We start from the raw sequence: 21201 nt of genomic DNA on the forward strand, positions 1-21201 counted from the left end.
ACCTAATAATCCACTAATAATTAGTGGAACTTAGTGGGCTAGGTGTTTACATCTCATGTAGCCACCTATCCCACTAAGTGTTAGGGGGATTATCCAACAAAATGTTGGATTTTCCCACTAATTTTAGTCCAAGGGCATTATGGTCATTTGACCAATTAAGTCAGAGTCAAAAGTCAACTTTTTGACATTTTACCTTTTGTCCATTTTGACTAATTTCGACTTCCCGAGCATGAATCCACATTCATTTTTCTGAAATTTAAATCACATTTGAATATAAAACCGGTCAAAGTTTGACTTTTCACAACTTAGTCAAATATGAATATGAATCCGTATTCATATTTTTAATATTTAAATTACATTTAAACATAGAGCTCTATAATCGACGACTATATCATATATATTCGTCAGTTTCTCTCTCTACCTAATTCGAACAATTCGAATTATTCCAACATATTATTCTAAGTTAATTACATATGAGCTAGCAGAGGAACCTAATGCACCTATAAATCATAGTCTCCAACGATCCGAGATTAACTGGCTAAATCCTTTTAGACCGAGCTAATCAACATTGTTAACTAAATGGTCATTCCACTAAAGTCCCGTTGTTGTACTCCCCACACTATAGATATATTTGTGTCCATCTCATATAACCATGATCAGTAAGTTAATCCTTCACAGGTTGTTCGTAACCTTGGCTGGGTCAAAATACCGTTTTACCCCCCGAGACTACATCTTGTTCTTTAAGTCCCACTAATCCACTATTGAACATTAGGTTTAAGGTTCAACCTATAAACCGAATCTCTCTCGGGCCAATGAAAGGGCGGGATCCCTTGTTCAAGACTTGGATTCAGTCCTTAAGGGAACAACCTATCTACTAACCCTAAAACAGGTAGGAGTGAATTATGTTTTGCACTCTATATCCCTAGCCATCCACCCGGTCTTACCCCTGAAATGAAAGACTTATTGGGCCAGCACCATTTAACTGTCCTCACCTATGCAGATCTAAGGATAATACCGTTTGAACAAAACTTCATAGTTAGCTTATGATTAAGATTAAGTTACCTAGGTCATCGTAATCGAAACAGTCAGTTTATATAGTCAACGATGTTATAACTTAAAAGTGACTATTTTATGGTTTCAGTTTTATGTAAACTCTTTACATATAATGTCCTCACTTCCATGTCTTTACACGAACGATTTAGGATCACATCGTTTGTACTAACTATAGAGCGGGCTGTATCCATAGCGTTCCCGAAATAAGGCGTCCAACCTTATTCATACAATATAGACCGTTTGGACTATAAACTCGAACTTGATCCACATTTATGTCTTTACATAATGTTCAAGTCTACACTCGATAGCCTCAGGACCTTAGTTAATTGAATTCAAGATTATAGTATTCTAATTTCACTAATAAGTCCTCATAACCACTTTATTGAATAGAATATAATTATAAACCACAAGCTGTTTTATGACATAAATTCCAACAATACAAGCCTTACATTTAAATTATTTTATATTTTAATGTAATTATTGTAACTTCTTTTTATGTACATCTAATTCTATTACATTTTAAATTTCGTACTTTTAAATTGAATACAACTTAAATATATACATGTATTGCTTGCTATAATCTAAAGCTACATATTTTATGTGCATGACACGTATCTTCTACCGGTTAAAAAAAGAAGAAGAGATTATCTTAATTAACATTCAACTCGTGTTAGCTACGTCTCCTCTTTGATTTTGCAAATTGTGATATTAAGAAAAACGAGGACCACTACTTAGAGACAAGATTCAAAAGCATGATACGTGTAAGGCTCCATCACCCTCCCTTTTAGGACTAATCACCATCCAGCTGGACATAGACAACCCGGAAAATGATGTTGACATGGACCAATAGCCCCACGTGTCATCTTTGTCATACAAGGATTGGGTTGCTTATCGTGTGGTCATCACAATCCTTCTTCTCGAATTTACCCACAACGCCACCGCCCACTTCGATATTTCATTCGCTCTATATATACTTTTTCCAAAAATATCGCAGATTTAAACTTTACCCACTTTCCAAAAACCAAAGAAATTGGAGTGATTCTTCTCTTGCATGAATTCCTACCTTTTCTGCAACTCTATCTTCCATTAATGACTACGCTCGCGAAGCTCCACGTCTACCCACAAACTTTTGAGGGTCCAAGTACTAGAGATGGGCATCTGATCGGAGCTCTTGGTCCGGGAGTTCACCGGTTGGATGTTGGAGTATCGACGAGCCGTGGTCGTGGGTTATGCTTGAGAAAGTGTAGATCCTTCAGAGGAGGGGATGGTGGGGATTTTGAGAAGGAGAATAGTAAAGGGGGGAACCGGAGAAATTCGAGGTTGAAAGAGGTGAAAATGAAGAAGGAAAGTCAGTTTTGGAAATTTTTGAGGTCTGGTGTTTTGGGTAAGTTTAATTTGCTAATGGGATCGGATGTTGATCAGGGGAAGCTTATGGCTAATATGGAGGGTTTGCTTTCTTCGGTGAGTATTGCTGTGTGTTGGTCATCTTATCTTCTTCGTAAACCTTGTCTCGAGTTCATGTATTCTTTATTCATAAAGTGATATTGAGTTGTTTGGAACAAATTTGAGGTATTTTCACATAGTCCCCTGATTATTGATTCTTTACCATTAGTTGGCTTGTTGAGCAAATGTGCCTGTAGTTTTAGCTCAAACCACCGTACCTTGATGTTCGATTTTTTTTTTAATATAAGAAACCAATCGTATTAAAGGACATTAAAAAAATCTACTAATACATCCTCCAAGAATGGCTGCATTCGAAAGAATGATACTAAGCTGATAATTACAAAAAGTTTGACAAACGGATGCCCATAAGGAGGCATTAAATCTCACCCCCTCCATATTTGTTCTAAGGAATTCAAATTGGAAGTTTTCGTTTTCGGTGAGTTATTAGTTTTTAGGATTTCGAATTTAATTTCGGATAATGGGATAAAGATATGAATGAACAAGAAGGAAACTCCTCTAGGCTACTGTGGCATAAAATTGAACCAAAGCCAACTTAAGTCGTAAATATATAGATCTACTTTTTTCTATATGGTAGATTTGATGTATACTCATAAACCAAGGACATATGCTTTAATCTTTATTGGAGACTGTAGTAGCATCACTGACTGGAGCTCTTTTATTATCTTGAATAAATAGGCTGCAGTCCAAATTGGAAGATATATTGTTACAATGATGAGCACTGGTGTCGTACTTGCTGTCGGGTTTCAGTTATCAGGTATACCACATTTTAAAGTTCAAAAAAAGAAAAAAGAAAAAAGAAAAATATTGGTGTCATTGTTGATATTAATATGAATTCTGTTTCTTGAAAATTATGAAGGTGGTGACAGCCAGATGAACACATTGATTTGGTATAGTTGGCTCGGAGGGGTTATTATTGGAACCATGATTGGTGCGAACATGGTATTAGAGGAGCATTGCAGTGCTGGTCCACGCAATGTTGTAATAACTGGAAGGTAACTAATCAGTCCGCAGGGAGAATGTAGATAATTGGCACATTGTTTAATAATTACGTGGTGATAGGATGATTACGTTATCTAATGTCCATTGTTGGCTTGTATGATCTTCCTTTGATATATTAATCTGCCTGCCATGTTCGTAACATGAAGACTCATATATGATCTGTTGTCTGTTACATGGATGGTTGATTATGCAGCACTAGAGGATTGGGGAAAGCACTAGCCAGAGAGTTTCTTCTTTCAGGAGACCGTGTGGTTGTAGCTTCTCGCAGGTGGTCTTCAGAATTAAATTAAAGCTCTGATACTTAATATTTCAACGTTTTTACACCTTTCTAACATCACATTTCCTTGCCCAATAATTTTCTGAAGACAGCTCTGAGTCTGTTCAAGAAACTCTAAGAGAGCTCGAGGAAAACTTAAAAGGTCTAATGGTCAGAAGTGGTTCTTCCAATAAAAGCCTGGCACATGCTAAAGTTGTTGGCACAACGTGCAATGTTTGTGACCCTGAAGATGTTCATAATTTAGCCAATTTTGCTCTGAATGAACTTGGTTCCATTGACATTTGGGTGAGTCATGAACTTACAGTGGACTTTTCATGCACGAACTTGTACTATATGCTGGTTTTCTTGAAGTCTTCCGTAATCATAATTTGAGTTTAGATCTACTGATACATTCTTAAAATAGTGTCTTCATGCCTCATCCACTTTGAGGGAATTTATCTTACTATCAAAAAATAAGCTATGCTTATTCACAAACATTTAAATTTTATATCATTAAGGATATTGTATCATGCCTATTTTCAGTCTTGAGAAAAAAAAATCTTGAATTTGTTTAATTGGAAAAATTGTGGACAGATAAACAATGCGGGGACGAATAAAGGCTTTAGACCATTGCTGCAGTTTACAGATGAAGATATTACTCAGGTAAGCTAAAATTATTAATTCTGAATTTTCCCCCTAAACTTCTTTTGATAAATATGAACATAGTGTTCTCCAATAGATATGAGCTCTTAGAATATGTTTAGCGCTCGACAGTTTATTGGGCATATTTAAAATTAAGATACAACTTACAAGTTGATTTAATTTCATACACCGGTTATTTGATAGATTCTCTCAACAAACCTTGTTGGTTCTCTTCTTTGTACTCGAGAAGCCATGCGTGTAATGAGAAATCAGCCTAAAGGAGGGCATATATTTAACATGGATGGTGCTGGTTCTGGAGGTTCAAGTACTCCTTTGACGGCTGTGTAAGTTCATTGGCTCATTGCTTACTGTGAAATGTAAATTTAGTTGTTATGTCTATGAAATCAAACGTTGGTTTTGGTATTTATGCAATTTAGTTTACTGAACTTTTAGGTATGGATCGACAAAATGTGGTCTTAGGCAGCTTCAATCGTCTCTTTTGAAAGAGTGCAGGCGGTCCAATGTAGGAGTACACACCGCATCTCCCGGCATGGTTTTGACAGATCTCCTTCTTAGGTGAATCAAGTTTTTTCTTACTATCCTCGTATCTCTATATGCAACAGATAAATTGCTAGAAAAACACAGTTTTCTAATCAATGGTTTATGCCTTCCACTTTCCCAAGAAATATATGAGCTTGTGTTATACTTGGTTGATACACATTTTTCTGTGGATAAGTATTATCAATTGGAACGATTCTTACTAAACTTGTAATACTCGTGGCTTCCATACAGTGGTTCAACTGTGAGAAACAAACAGATGTTCAACATAATTTGTGAGCTTCCTGAAACAGTTGCTAGAACATTAGTTCCCCGTATGCGGGTTGTGAAAGGAACAGGAAAGGCCATCAACTACTTGACTCCTCCAAGAATCTTATTAGCTCTGGTCACTGCCTGGCTGCGACGAGGTCGTTGGTTTGATGATCAGGTAAGTTCACTTCCATCATGGGAAGTAGCAAACACAGATGCTTCATAAGTTCAAGGATTAGTAAAATTAAAAAATTCATCAAGAACCCAAATGCACAATTGTGAAGAGTTGTATTATTCATCCAGTCTGTCAAAATATTGCAGGGGAGGGCTTTGTATGCAGCTGAGGCAGACAGAATCCGAAACTGGGCCGAAAACCGCACACGTTTCTCCTTCACCGATGCAATGGAGATGTACACAGAGAATACCTGGGTGTCTGTCTTCTCCCTTTCGGTCGTTTGCGCCTTCATAATTCTCTCAACCACAAACAACACTCTTCCCGGAACTTGACTCTTGTCAACTTCAGCAAAGACGACATCATTCACTTTACCGAATTAGAAGCAGCATTGTTAGGTACTGATAGGGGAGAAAAGAAAGGAGAAAGTGACATTGTTAGTTCATCTAGCATCCTTGCACACAAAGAAAAACCAAACCCCACTACCATTAGCTAATGTATTGACTGCCTAACCACAAAGCAAAGCCTTGAAGTGGGTGGCCTCTCTTGAGGCCTATTTATTTATTTACTTCAATGGATGGACTGATCTGTATTGAAATGTAATGTGTAAAATCTACACAGCCAAGTAAAGTTTGTGCCTTCCTTTTTTTTTTTTTTCTTTAACAGCCACCAGATACATTTTTCTCTCTGTGTGCTGTGGGACTTTGTCAAGTCAAATGCTTTGCCAGTCCACAAATGACAAATGGCTTCTGCTGTGTTTCAATCAGCCTTCCTCATTTGAACAAGCAACAATCGTCTTTATCTCCATCCCAGCCTTGGCTGGCAGCCGGTGGGATACGTATTTTAATTGAAAACATAACCAACGTAGTCCTAAAGATGTTACAAAAAAAGCATATCTTAATCATAGAATCCTATGGCAAATATTTAAGTTTAAACATTGACTTTTTTGATATCAAAAAAGTAGGTGGGCTTAAAATATCCACCCGAACCTATTTTTTAAAAATTACAAAAATATTTCGCTAACCAAGAGCTTGTTTGTTCATTTTTCATTTAATTAAAAAATATATTGATTTGAATGTCGATCCCAACCCCACATGTTAAAATCTATATGTAAACTTTTTAACCCTAAAGACACTTCTACTGTATGTTATGAATATTTCAATTTAATCAAAATTGTTCTTCTTTTCTTTGGATATAGCTAACACATACTTAAGCCACGTAAATGTGTATGTTCATAGTCTTTGCTACTTACCATTTTTGTTTGTTTATTTTTATTTGTCAATAGTAAAGAATGATGTGTGGAATGAATGGCCTAAAATGGACCACAACCAAAGGGCACATGGTGGACCTTATACTTTCTCTATTTACTAATTACTTATCCATAATTCCCTATTTCACTTCCATTAAACCTTACCTCACTTCACTTCAAGGGAATGAGAATCATCCAAAGTGACATTTCCATTTGTGGGGTTTATACCCATTCTAGGAATCTTATTCCTCTTTTCATTTTTCTCCATCATCTCATTCTTATTCTTTATTTCCTTATATATTGGTTCATTTTCCTTATTTGGTCCTATCAATTGTTTTTATTTTCCAACTAACCTTATAGTTTTCCATATAGCAACCTACCGTCACATGTAACCGTTGCCATATGTCAAAGGATATTATTGTAGCACAATTCAATCACCCTAACAAAAGAAAGAGTAAGTAATCTTTAAAGGAGAAATTTAACCTTATTTTCCTATATATATGTGTGTATTGGTTGAGTAACAATTTTTGTGTTTGAAATTTAAGTTTCATATATTTGAATTATGTACGGTAAAAACATTTTTTTGTTGCTTCAAAATCTTATTAATAATTATACTTGATGTCTTATGAACATAACTTAAAATTGAAAATAATATATATATTTTTAATTTAAGTTCATATTTATTTAGTTCTTATAGTTTGAAATAAAGTTACAATTCAGTCCATATAATTTTAAAAATTAAAATTTATTAATCTTTATAATTTGAAAAAATCTACTATGTCTATGATTTAATTAAAAAGGCATACATATAATCTCTACGGTAGATATTATTTAGAAAGGTGATATAAAATCATACAAGGGAACTCTCTTTAAATCATTATGAATAAAATTTCAATTTAACTTTCCTTCGAAAATAAAATGGAAAGTTGTAGGGTATTGTGAGAGATTCAAAATTAGGAAAGTAAATTGTTTTTAGATTTTTTTTGTGTGTGAAATTGTGAAATTATGTACATTAGAACCTTTTCACTTTTCATAAATATCCAAGTACATTATCCACGTGTATTTTCTGTGGTTTTGACATTTATTAGAAAAATAGAGGATAGGTGACATTTTAATTATAATAAAAAAATTTAAAATATATAGGGTCTTTTAGTAATTATGACATCCATTTCATCATCAAAACGATGGTAGAATTCACCCTATAGTTAAAATTAAAAAAGAAAAAGAAAAAAAAAGTTGAAGGTGCAACGCTACCATTTGGAAAGAAAAATCTTTTGGCTTTTCGTCACATAATTGTTTAATTAGTGGAAATTGTATTACATCATATTTGGATCTCCTTTCCAAGTTTAAATTAAATCCCATATGTAAATAATAATAATTATAATAATAATAGCAATAATTTTGTAAATATAAAACATATTGTGTTCATTGTGAATGTGGTGTGTCTTTTTGTTTTCTTTCCTTCTCTTCCAATACATATATGTGGTAGGACAACCAACAACTGAGCTTTTTACTACATTAACACTAAATCAAATTATAAATTTATTATTGTTGTTTTTTTTTCCCAAAAATGTTGTTAATATATTGTTTTTTATAAAAGAATTGTCAAAAATAGTAAATTTGACAAAATATTTACGACATATAACAAAATTTCATATCCTATTAATAATAAATATTGATAGACACTAATATACTTCTATTAGTTGCATTGATAGACAATGATAGAAGTCTATCGATTTCTATCATTAATATAATCCAAAATTTTATTATAGTTTGTAAATATTTTAATTTATACATGTATACATAATATAATATAATATAATATAATATAATATAATATAATATAATATAATATAATATAATATAATATAATATAATATAATATAATATAATATAATATAATATAATATAATATAATATAGGAGGAGTTATTTAATGTGACAAATCCTACTACTATCTCCTATATTATCCCTTAAAAGTTTTAAATACATTTTTATTCAAATTTACTTTTATCGTGTTATTGAAATGATAAGATTAAAAATGAAAAATGGTTGAAGATAGAAAAATTAAAGTTGGTGAGACACTTTATTTCAAAAAGAAAAAAGGGGTAAAGTAAGTAAGTAAGTATTATATTGCCCTTGAACTCTTTTGAGATTGGAAGGAATTCTCTATGTCATGTGTTTGTATTAAAGAAATAAATATATGATATATAGTATAAAATGCTCAAATATTGAAAGGAAAAATCAGCTTTTGGCTTTAGGCACATGCATGTTTAATCCCCAAAATTATATTATATCAACCTTCATTTCCTTTCCAATCCCAATTTTAATTAGAATCCTACCTGCTTATTGTGCTTACCCCTTTTAGAGCAAATGAGGCCAACCTTTTTCTTTAGATAATAAAAAAAAAAAAAGCATCAATTAAGAGTAGTTTAGATATTTAAGACATTTTATTTTTTAGTACAACAATTACGAGAATGGATAATTGAACCTTTTATCACTACTCACTAGATCATATAAATTACCATGGAAGATATATTTTTCCTTGTGGGACTTTATTTTTTATTAAAGTTTGTAATAAGGTTGTTCATGTCATTGCAATGATAGAGGTTTGGTTTTTCACAATATATTTTGTAGTGTTTTTTTTTTTTTTTTGAGTTTAAGTTTGGTAGTAGCGATAGATGGTGGATTACATTTAGTTTTGTCTAGTATTATAAATTTAATTTATGGTTAAAAGAAAAATGAGAAACTGATATGTATGATACAAATATTTATATGTAATTAGATATTTTTAGAATATTGTGTTGTGAATGTGGTGTGTCTCATTGGGTTTTGTTTTGTTTCCTCCAAGATGGAGGTTTTTGTGGGACAGCAAACGAATAATGATGATCCAATATTGAATCTTTCCCCTCCCACTATTTCTCAACCAATCTTCAAAATATTAAATTTCCATTTGTCCACTTTTCAAACATATATATATATATATATATATATATATATATATATATATATATATATATATATATATATATTAACAGTGATAAAATATCATTTTCCTTCGTCTAAATACTAAACATTTCTTTATCATTATTTTCCTATTCCAAGAATTTCATGAGAGAGAGAATTAAATTCAAAGTTTTGATTGAAATAATAATATAAATAAATAAAGGAAAAAAGAAAGTCTACTATGGATAGCTGGACAGAACCCAACTTCCACCATTATTTCATTTTTGGAAAAACATATGAATTCTCAATTCTTCATTCCAATTTTTTTTTTATTTTTTTATAAAAAAAATATAAATTTTTTTTATACCATATGGATTATAAATATTGATAGCTTGTATGTCTATCATTTATAAAATCTAAAATTTTACTATATTTTATAAACATTTTTAGTCATTTTGTCATTTGCCATAGTTTTTCATTTTGATTTTTCTATTTTTCAATTGATTAAAAAGTTAGTCTAAATTATAAGTTTGGTTTCAAATTTTCAAATTTGATTTGATCCTTCATTTGTAAGAAATATGAACATAAGCTTTTAACTTTTTGTTTTGTTGATAAGATGTTAAATTAAATAATGTCTAATAGATATTTGAAATGTTAGTTATATATATGTTGTATATTTTGAAAATTAAAAGAAAATTAGGGATTGAAAATTTTGTGAATAAAAAAGGTTAAAATTTTAAGAATTGAAATTGTAATAGGTGAGGTTAATATTATGTGTTTGTTGAGTTATGAGTTATAGAGGTGAAATATAAGAAAGAAGTTGTAAATTAATAAAAAAAGAACATGTTGAATATTAAAGAAAGAAAAACTTAAATTATGGGGAGCGGTTGATTAGGCATATATTCCCCAAATTAGAAAAATGTACATAAATATATAAAATGGTTATCCGAAATAAATAAATAAAAAAGAAAAGAAAAGAAAAGAAAAGGAAAATGATAAAATTAAAATAGAATGAAATCCCACTTTCAGCTCCGTTGGAAAATAAATTAAAAGAAAAATAATCCAATTGCGAAAGGAAAGGAAAGGAAAGGAAAGGAAAGGAAAGGAATGGAGAATTAAACGGAGGAATTGGCGGGCCGTGTGGGTCCCATCTATCTTAACATTATTATTATTATTATTATTATTACTTTTTCACTCTTTGTTTTGTTTTGGAGTCGACAGCTCACATAGTGCAATACAGATTATAGATTTGGTACTCTTTTCACAATACCAAATTTCTTCTTCTTCTTCTTCTTCTTCTTCTAATAATAATAATAATAATTCCGCCATTCCTAATCTTCTACAATTTTCAGCTTTAGAGCACGTATTTTCAATCTTCCTTTTCTTTTTTTCTTTTTACAAACCTCAACCACTTCCTTTTTTTCTTTTTCTGGTTTTTATTGCTCTCGACTGATATTTTTTTTTGGAACAATGTCGTCTCCGTCTCCAACCTCGCCGCCGGCGACTAACACCACCTCACCCCCACCTCCCACCACCACTGCACCACCTCCGGCAACCCCATCTCTCTCACCGCCTCCTCCCGACTCTGCCTCTCAGCCTCCTCCTGCTTCTTCATCTCCTCCGCCTTCTACTACTCCTTCCCCGCCACCTCCGGATACTTCCACTCCATCTCCGCCTACTTCTTCTCCTTCACCACCAACCCCACCTTCGACCTCTTCGCCTGCGCCTCCATCTACAAACTCGACTACTCCCCCGCAGCTGCCTAGTCCGACGCCGCCTTCGGGTTCTGGTACACCTGCGAGTCCCGGAGAAAATTTGACTCCGTCGTCTCCCTCACCGTCGTCGGGAGTTTCGGCTGGACTTGTGGCTGGAGTCGCCATTGCTGGAGTGGTGGTGGTTGTTGTGGCGTTGATTGTTATGTTTTTGTGTATGAGAAAGAAGAGAAGACGCGACGAGGAGGCTTACTACAGGCCGCCGCCGCCACCCCCGGCGTATAAAGGTGAGAAGGGTCAAATATATTCCAGATTTCTCAACTAAACCCTTAATGGATTATGGAATTTGTAATTAACTTTTATGAATAATTGAATCTCAGATGGCCCATATGGTCAACAACAGCACCACTGGCAATCACATCCCCCGCCGCCGGCAGATCATATTGTCGGGGCAGTGCCGAAGCCATCTCCTCCACCAGCACCACGGCCACCGCTGTCACCTCCGATTATAAACAGCAGTGGGGGCTCTGGATCTAATTATTCAGGGTCTGAAAATTCGCTTGCTCCTGCTTCATCTTCTATTCCCTTAGGCTTTTCACAAAGCAGTTTTACTTATGAAGAGTTAGCAATGGCCACAGATGGGTTTTCAGAAGCCAATCTCCTTGGACAAGGTGGGTTTGGTTATGTGCATAAAGGGGTTCTTCCAAATGGAAAGGAAGTGGCAGTGAAGCAACTTAAAGCTGGAAGTGGACAGGGAGAACGTGAATTTCAAGCTGAAGTGGAAATAATCAGCCGTGTTCATCATAGACATCTTGTTTCCTTAGTTGGATATTGCATTACCGGCTCCAAACGATTGCTGGTTTATGAATTTGTTCCTAACAACACATTGGAGTTTCACTTGCATGGTATACCCTTTTGCTCTTTGGGTTGATCTGATACGTTTTATTGTTGGGAGATTTGAGAATCTTAATAGGATAACTCTGTTTTTCCAGGGAAAGGACGACCCACCATGGATTGGCCAACGAGATTGAAAATTGCTCTCGGATCTGCCAAGGGATTGGCTTACCTTCACGAGGATTGTAAGTATATTGTGTTTGTGATAAGATTTGTTCTGGCTTCTGGGTTTGTACAATTCATGTATTGAAAAGAATCTTGTGATGTAATGTGCAGGTAATCCTAAGATCATTCATCGCGACATCAAAGCTGCAAATATACTTTTGGATTTGAAATTTGAAGCAAAGGTAAATAATGGCAGCTTTCTGAATTCTTGAATTTGAATCTATAATAAAGTTGACTCTGTTCAAGTTACTGCCAAGTAGAAGAGTAAATGAGATTTATTCTCTTCTAACAAAATGGGTATGTTGCTGATACGTTGAATTTGATATCTTTTTTCCAGGTTGCTGATTTTGGGCTTGCTAAGTTGTCTTCTGATGTTAATACTCATGTTTCAACCCGAGTCATGGGAACTTTTGGGTATGCACTCTCGAACCACATTCAATTCATGCCATCAATCTGAGTGATGAATTCGTGATAAACTGATAAACCATATTTTTGAGTTCTTGAATTTGATATCATGGTTACTCCATTCAGATACCTTGCTCCAGAATACGCTTCAAGTGGGAAACTCACTGAGAAATCAGATGTCTTCTCCTTTGGAGTGATGCTTTTGGAGATGATTACTGGACGTAGACCTGTAGATACAACTCAATCATTCATGGACGATGGATTGCTCGATTGGGTAAGCCCATTGAGCCCATTAGCTATTAGCAATTAGCCATTAGCCATTAGTCTTTTTTGTTCAAATTAAACATCTATACAGACCTTCCTCAGAATTGTGAAAACTAAATCGACCCATCTTGTCAATTTCAGGCAAGGCCATTACTACTTCGGGCCACGGAAGATGGGCACTACGATGGTTTAGTAGATCCAAAGCTGAGAGATAACTACGACCACAATGAAATGGCTCGCATGGTTGCTTGTGCAGCTGCCTGTGTGCGCCATTCAGCGAGGCGCCGACCACGGATGAGTCAGGTGGTTCATGCTCTTGAAGGTGAATCCTCACTTTCTGATCTTAACGAAGGGATACGGCCTGGACATAGCTCTGTCTACAGTTCTTATGGAAGCTCTGACTACGACACAGCTCAGTACAATGAGGACCTGAAAAAGTTCAGGAAGATGGCGTTGGCAAGTCAGGAGTACGGCAGTGAGTTCAGCGAGCAAACGAGTGAGTATGGTTTGTATCCATCTGGGTCGAGTGGCGATGGCCAAACAACCAGGGAAATGGAGATGAGAATGACGGCGAAGAAAGAAAGTGGAGGTTTTAGTGGAAGCTCATGGGGAGAGGAAGTAAAGAAGCACTGATTCTGTAATGTGTACAATCTACAACACCTTTCTTTCGTTCTCTTGGATTTAGTTTTTGGATTATAGGAATTCTTTCAAAATGTAAGTTGAGTTTGTAAAACGGAGGAGTTTTAAGATGAAAGATTGGATTAGATTTTGTCTTACACAAAACAAAACAAGTTATAAGATGGATTTCGATTCTTTTATTTGTTCTCTGCTGCATTCTGGATTTGTGTACAGCCTAAAATGCACTTCAAGTCTTCATGTACTCTTTCTTTGAAAGTTATACATAGGTTGATTTAAGAGTTCTTTTCACTCAAAGTACTTCAGTGGTGAGCTGTTTACACCTTTTATCAGGTCTACAAATGACACCTTTCAAGTCCTTTAGGGTGCGTTATCATGTCATTGTCGAACAGAAACTTATGAAGTTATAATGTTAACTACATATAAACAATCATTTTACAAATATTCTTGTGGAGAAGTGCCACTAAACAAACAATAAAGCATTTAGATCTAAATTGGAAGTTGTCTAGTAATTAGAACCTTGCCTTCCTGGAACGGGATTCAACAATCGAGCACTAAGGTTACTAATTCATAATGAAAAAATTGTTGTCACAGCCACAATGAATCAGGATCAATTTGATCAAACATGTTTCAAACCTTATTTGATTACGATTGAAGCTATTTACTTATTACTTTGATAGATTAGGATCAATTGGTAATGGTATACTTGTTATAGGCAATAACTACAACAGATTGGTAATCTTTCTATTGCACAAATATCATCTCTTGGTGGTCCTACGCAATAAATTTATTGTATTTGTTGACTATAAATTTGGTTGTGAACCCGACATTCCATTAGGGCAATGATAAAGTAGTAATTGCTTCTTCAAATAGGTCAGCGCCGTGCAAGGAAAAAAGGAATCGCCCTCAAATTTTCTACTCTCCATTGTATCATATCTATAACTACGGGTATTACACAGCATTTACGCGTCTAATTTTACACCAAAAATTCTTTCATGGAAGTATATTATACTTCAAAAACTACAACATCAAAATTTTCCCTCTAACTATATATTGGAAAAACGTGCAGATCCAGATCCTCTTCGTCGCCGCCGTCGCTTCTGTCTAATCCGCCAAAAACTCAAAAGGAGCAAAAGCCCTAAAAGTGTAGAAACCGAGTGAGGGATACATTTAGGAAAAGGAAACCAAATTCAGGAGCAATGAGGAATATATACTGACCTGTTAATGCAACTACAGCAGGAACAAGCCAATGATTAGGAACAGACAAAGGCATGTCAGGCTGCAAGGAAGAACAATTAAGAATCATATTGATGAAATAATATATAATTGGTAATTTATGTCCAAATCGTCTGGAAAGTTTAACCTCACCTCATCCCGGTAGAACAAGCTTAAGTATCGGTTACCATATGTATCACTTCGGTCTTTTGAAGTTGACTTCGGAGGTCCCATTGAACTTTCTGAAGTAGAATTCAAGCCTCGTCCCAAGTCAATTACAGGAAATCCAGGAAGTCTTCGATTTCTTCCCCGGACTTGTGTACTGTATCCCTTGGTCCCCCATACTTCAAACCTAGAATCACTTCTGCATATCAATTCCTTTCCAGCAACAGCAGAATACAAAGAGAAATTTACGTCACTTCTTCGAGATGGTAGTTTGCTGTCTTCTAGATACAAAGGTGTTTTTCGTTTGGAAAACTTGGTGAATAGTACCGGATCTCTAATATTTCCACTCGTAAAATCTAATATTTTCCTCAGCAGCCAATAGCAATTTGTAACCATATGGCTGCTATCCAGACAATTGGAATCTCCATAGACTGCAATGCGACCTTCTGCCGCCTCTAATAAGCCAAGAATCGAAAAGTCAGCCTGCATTTGTTTACGAACAGTTAGTTTATAGGTATTACAAAGACCACAATATGAAAGGATGAATGCAAGACCTTTATATGAAGAATCTTGATGTCAAGAAGAAAACAGAACGAATCTATAATTCAAGCATGTAAGCATGTAAGCATGTAAACTATTTAAACGTTCTTTACAAGTCTTCTATGGTGTCATGCTCCTTTCACAGGAACCAAGAAACTAACTTACCAAGCATTAAATAGATATGCTGCTGCTCAACTTACTAATTCCCTCTTGTGCAAGATATCAACTGTTTTAAGGATCTATTCAACTAAAATACAGAGTTGTTCATAATTGCTTAATTTTCAAAATAGGAAACTGGTTGTTTAGTCAAATCTTAAAAGAATTTTGGTCCCACAAAAATTATTTTAAGATGGATTTTCATAGAGATACTTATGACAAGTTACCTTACTCATGCTAGACGTTAGTATGCTCTGAGCTGCCCCACTCTCTGAGCTATCAACGAAAGGGAAACTATGTACATAACCACCTTGTGGAAACCTCACAATATCTGTTCCTGACGCATACCTACTCTGTTCACCGTCAATAGAAAAATCACCATTCAGAATCTTATCCCCGAAAGCAATGCCAAATGGGGCTAAAAGATCATTGAGTGCAGGAATATTTGCACCTCCAGTAACTGGTGTCCACCAGCTTCTTGTGTTATCATCAAAGAACCTCATCTTTACCATTGTTTCTACATTATACCATTCGGAAAACACAGCCAATCCCAATCCAGTAGTCATAACATCATCTCTCAACTTCTCAATTTCCTCTTTGAAGTATTCGTCTTCAAGATCCACTAGTAAAAGTGTTCCATATTGACGAGCATCAAAGCATGTAAGAGGAGAACCAAGGGTTTCAACATAGTACCCAGCATCTCTTAACATGTTAAACATTATATGAAAATTTGTGTGCAGGTGGTCTCCATGCCAGTCCAGAATGTCATTGCGTACATCCAAGGAATCTCTAGGAATATAACCAGGAGGATATTTGATATTATGAAATTGATCCCATAAAATTCGTTTTGATCTTGGAGGTGTAGGAACTACTTTTAGCTTCAGCTGTAGCACACAAGTACTAATCCGGCGGTTCTTCTCGCCTCTTGATGGAGGACTATATACTGTTAGAGTCACATTGCCCTCAATTTCTCCAGAAAATTGAGCACCTTCTTCCTTAATCTGCATATGCAGTGCAATATAACCAGTCCATGGCCAAATGACCTTAGAATAAGTGAAGTGAATACTTAAGAGATTGGCTTCTTCATCAGAAGGGTGCCAAGTTGGTTGACCTTCAACATAGCCAATTACACCCATACCATTTAAAATGGTAGCATTGAAAATAATAGGCATTGCACCTGCATAAAGAGGTTGGCGGCAAAAGGGCCATGTATAAGGGCAATCTGTATAGTCAAGAACACCAGGGAAGATGCTTGCCCTGGGTTGGTAGCTCTTAAGTACTTCATATGATTCTAACCTGAGAATATTCAGAGAAATAAGAATATACTCTAGAAGCAAAACATATAAAGAAAAACAACAATGAGAGTTTAAACCTACAAATCAACTCTGCCAGCTCCTTGCTCGTACATATTAGGACCAGCGAGCTTTGCAGCCCCCTCAACAAGTGCTTGTTTCATGCTAGCTGGATTTAAAATAACCTTCCGCTGGCTTTCAGGGATGACACTAACAAGTAGACATACCACACCAGCAACTACAGGACTAGCGACACTAGTGCCTGATAAACTTTTGCACCCAGTACTAATTTTGGATCCCATAATTTCCCGACCATATGCAACAACATCGGGCTTCACACGACCATAACTGAACAAATGACAAGTTTGAGAGTGTCAATATGGACCAAAGGAGGGAAAGAAAAAAGAAAGTACAGTAGTATAACTGTATAAGGTAAAATAAATTTAGTTTAATAATTGTGGGGGTGGAGAATCAAATCATGACCTTTGTGACGGTAATTTGAGCATTAATTGATATAAACTCATTATATATATTGGACAAGTAGTCAAAACCTTATGGGCTTAAGTTTGAATTTCGATGCATCCAACACATCTGCTTCATTGAAGGCCAAATTCCAATCAAAGGAAGGTAATAAATAATTGCCCAATATTACCAAGCAAGCAATAGCTATAACATTTTGAAACTGCTCAAAATATCTGAAGGAGATAGGAGTAAAATACTGAAGGAACTTTAAGAGTCTAAGCAAAGTGTAATCTACCCATGAGGCATCTCCCAAGTAGTCATGCCACGTGAGGAAAATGAAGCAATATGATCATTATAGTCAATACCCCCAACACCAATGACGTCACTCTGATCTGCAGGATTGTTTAAAGTCCCATAAAGTGGTCCATCATTTCCAATTGCAGAAACCATGATGATATTATTTGCTGTTATTTCCCAAATCTGGCAGACAAATAAAAAGTTTAACATACAATGATGATGCCATAATTGCACTCATTAGCTTCCGGTGACACACATGATTACAATAAGTCTAATGCATAGAAACTCAATTAATTGGAAATAATTTTTTGATGCCTGGATCAAAGGCCTCTCACATTATTAATATGTTACAACCAGAAAGCCAATAGTTTAAACTACAGATGCAACAATATAAGAAACCAAATACTCAATAAGCTAAGAAATCTTCTGAAGAAACTTCATCAAGAGATTCTTGAAATGAGAAAGTCTTCAACCGCATGTTCATCAATGATCATGTTATAAGTTAATATTAATAAAACTGCAAGACTGTATTGGTCGTCCAATAATTGTAAACATATAGGTTAAATTACAGGTTTAATCTTTAAACTTTGAACTTTAAAAGTGTCTAATAAGTCTCTAACTTTCAAATTTATGTCCAATAGGTTTTCAACAATTAATTTTGAGTCTAATAGATCTGTGAACTTTAAAAGATTTAAAAGTTCGCAGAATAAATTTTGTATTTTAACCTAACATATATCATGAAGAAAGAAATAGCAGTATCCCAACAATGACACATTTCAATGATTTCATTAACGAAAAGCTCTTTGTAATAGCAATGCTAAACTCTAATCTGAAAAGAAGGTAAATAATTTCATTTAATAGGCAACTCACATGTAGGAGATATTTATTTGAACAGACATATTCAACAATTAACTTAACCTCAAACCAAAAAAGAAGTCATATTCAGATGATAACTTATTTTTCCAGATCACCAAATCGCAATCATCCAATCAAAGAAAACTTACCTTCTCTACAAATGGAAGATCCAAGTAATCTGGTCCACCAATGCTTAAATTTAATACATCCATATTTGTAGCAATTGCATAGTTGAATGCATCAAGGAACCAAGAAGTGTAGGACACCTGCAATAGGCTGAATACATACTTTTCATAATCCTTCTTTTAGATGAAAAGAAACAAAAAAAAAAAAAAAAAAAAAAAAAAAAAAAAAATTTAAACCTTCCACTGTGTTTGAAGAAAAACCAGGGAAAATTGATATTGAACACATATTTGCAGTTAAAAGCTGTCATAAACACATGTTAATGTAGAGGAATCCTCAATGTGCATTACCTGTGCATCTGTAAACACACGAAAAGCATATATCTCTGTATCTGGAGCAAATCCTAGACATTCTTCATCTCCACCCGCAATGACACCAGCGACAAATGTCCCATGTCCAAGATTATCATTTAAAGTATCTTCATTGGTCCAATTGGTTCGCTCCTGAAAATACTCAAAACCCAAAATCAATCATGTCATGAATCTTGATAGGTGGAAATTTTCCTTGGATCTAATAATTAAACAAAACGCATGTTGAATGGAAACAGATTCCAGGATTTTATTACCTTGATATTCCTAAAGTGAGGGTGATTAGCACGAATACCAGTATCGAATATAGCCATCTTAACTTTGGAACCAGTATACCCTTTTGCCCAAAGAGAGTCTGCTCCAAATAGTGAGGTAACTTGAGATCTCTGAAATCAAGGACTGCTTCTCAGAGAAAGTTAACTAGAACCAAAATTAAAACGGGAAATGAAGGGAGACATTTAGTCGTATTTCATTTGGTTTTTCCACATAGAACTATAGTAAATGGATGAAGTATATGCATTACAGTAGTTATGATTGAAATCTGACCTATAAAAATTTAAACTCTCCTTCTGAGTTACAATAAAGTCTCATTACTGAACTAGAGCTTTTCCTATAATAAATTCAATCAGTCTGATATACAGAATTCATTCTACGAGACACATGAAGCCCTCACTGCATCGTCCTTTTCCTCATAGTTGATGTCCGAAAGCCAAATAAAACAACAGAAAAGATTAAATATGCCATAAAAAGAATATTACCTCCATCGACAGATGCCGTCCCCATCTATTAGAGGCATTGGTAATTGCTGTATAACGTTCTCCGCCTCCTTCTTTAAACGACATGGAGGTGAAAATCTTCCCCGGACGCTTCTTGCCATCGACAAAAGCTCCAACTCTACCCGCATCCTCCGTTAGCAAACCCCTCACATGACTTGCATCTACATTCACATCCTTGACAAGCTCCAATTCCTCAATCTCCTCAATCAGCTCCCCTCTCACTGAGTCCTCAATTGACACCAAACCGAAATCGGTTGGATACTTGGACGCAGGGTTCCGCCTCTGGATCCATTCCCAGCCGCCCGATCTAACACGCGATTCCAGATAAAACCGATGGTCCTTCGCCTGCCTGTATTGAAGGAAGCGAACAATGTAGTTCTGCTTTCGGAGGACTGAGTTTCTGTGAGTGAGATTATTGAAGGGAGATGGATCGAAGGTTGAGTAGTTTGGAGTTAGGGTTTGGAATAGGGTGTTGGGTTTGAATTGGAAAAGAGAGATGGAGATGAAGATAGGAAGAAAGATGGCGATGAAGGAGACAGAGGAAGAAGCGATCATGATTGCAAGAACAAGAAATGATGAGAATTCATTGGATTGACGGGAAATGATGGATGAACTGAGTATGATGAAGACGGGGAAATTGGAGTTCGTGAAATTTTTCTCAGGACTTTCCGTCCCCTCTATCTCTCTCTTTCCGATGATTGCACTTTCTTCCTCAGTGCTCTTCTTTAGTTTCCGGCATTTATATATTTCATCGTCAAATATTTTAGGGAAAGATAAGTCCAATTCTAATATAATCGGTCATGAAATAAAATAAGGGAAATTTAAAAAATGGTAAAATGTACGAATTATTTAAGCTTTATGTCAACATCAACCTAATGAGTTTTTATTTTGCCATTAAATATAAATAGTTTCTATCTTTTAGAATTGGACAAACTATTTTCAAACTCATTGCCCCATCAACATATTCAATATCTTTTTTAGATTTGTTTTTCAATTCTATCTTGGTTGATTTGTTTAGATTTAGTTGACTAATCTAAACAAGCTATCCTTTAGATTTGTTTACCTAATAAAAAAACTATAGGATCGAACGAAAAAGAAAAGAAGAAAGGCATGCACGCAAATCTAAAAACAAACAAACAAAAAGATAGAAGGACAAACCTGTAATATTTAAAAAATGAGTAGTTTTATGAAATTTGTTAAGTTTGTTATATTTAGGAAATTTTCCTTTTAAAAATTTAAATATTTAGTTTTCGAATTTATAAAAATAGACATATTTAGTTTTTGAGTTG

The 21201-nt window shown here is 34.9% G+C and overlaps 3 protein-coding genes across 5 annotated transcripts; 2 read left to right on the forward strand and 1 right to left on the reverse strand.

Annotated features, from left to right (window-relative positions):
- Positions 1 to 1975: 1975 nt before the first annotated feature.
- Positions 1976 to 6056, forward strand: LOC103501561 (probable chlorophyll(ide) b reductase NYC1, chloroplastic). Of its 2 annotated transcripts, none has more exons than XM_008465171.3 (10): positions 1976 to 2514; positions 3193 to 3271; positions 3374 to 3509; positions 3710 to 3784; positions 3886 to 4078; positions 4367 to 4435; positions 4619 to 4758; positions 4868 to 4990; positions 5207 to 5399; positions 5543 to 6056. In XM_008465171.3, the coding sequence occupies exons 1-10, from the start codon at positions 2143 to 2145 to the stop codon at positions 5726 to 5728; spliced, it is 1566 nt and encodes a 521-aa protein (XP_008463393.1). In that variant the 5' UTR covers positions 1976 to 2142; the 3' UTR covers positions 5729 to 6056. The 2 variants fall into 2 exon arrangements, with proteins under 2 accessions (XP_008463393.1, XP_050937605.1); XM_051081648.1 differs by having other exon boundaries at positions 2037 to 2514; positions 5548 to 6056.
- A 4729-nt stretch (positions 6057 to 10785) lies between these two features.
- Positions 10786 to 13845, forward strand: LOC103501562 (proline-rich receptor-like protein kinase PERK1). The gene is made up of 7 exons (XM_008465172.3): positions 10786 to 11586; positions 11680 to 12204; positions 12292 to 12378; positions 12470 to 12540; positions 12696 to 12772; positions 12890 to 13037; positions 13169 to 13845. Exons 1-7 carry the CDS (start codon positions 11058 to 11060, stop codon positions 13658 to 13660), a joined length of 1929 nt encoding a protein of 642 aa, XP_008463394.1. The 5' UTR covers positions 10786 to 11057; the 3' UTR covers positions 13661 to 13845.
- A 704-nt stretch (positions 13846 to 14549) lies between these two features.
- Positions 14550 to 20668, reverse strand: LOC103501563 (subtilisin-like protease SBT6.1). Of its 2 annotated transcripts, XM_008465173.3 has the most exons (10): positions 19895 to 20668; positions 19394 to 19522; positions 19119 to 19271; positions 18795 to 18911; positions 17789 to 17973; positions 17116 to 17379; positions 15967 to 17035; positions 15032 to 15526; positions 14882 to 14942; positions 14550 to 14801 (listed from the first exon to the last, which is right to left on the reverse strand). In XM_008465173.3, the coding sequence occupies exons 1-10, from the start codon at positions 20465 to 20467 to the stop codon at positions 14710 to 14712; spliced, it is 3138 nt and encodes a 1045-aa protein (XP_008463395.1). In that variant the 5' UTR covers positions 20468 to 20668; the 3' UTR covers positions 14550 to 14709. The 2 variants fall into 2 exon arrangements, with proteins under 2 accessions (XP_008463395.1, XP_050937785.1); XM_051081828.1 differs by lacking the exons at positions 19394 to 19522; positions 19895 to 20668 and having other exon boundaries at positions 18795 to 18921.
- Positions 20669 to 21201: the final 533 nt, after the last annotated feature.

This window comes from Cucumis melo, chromosome 2, assembly GCF_025177605.1.
Source record: "Cucumis melo cultivar AY chromosome 2, USDA_Cmelo_AY_1.0, whole genome shotgun sequence".
In the NCBI taxonomy this organism is placed as follows: Eukaryota; Viridiplantae; Streptophyta; class Magnoliopsida; order Cucurbitales; family Cucurbitaceae; genus Cucumis; species Cucumis melo.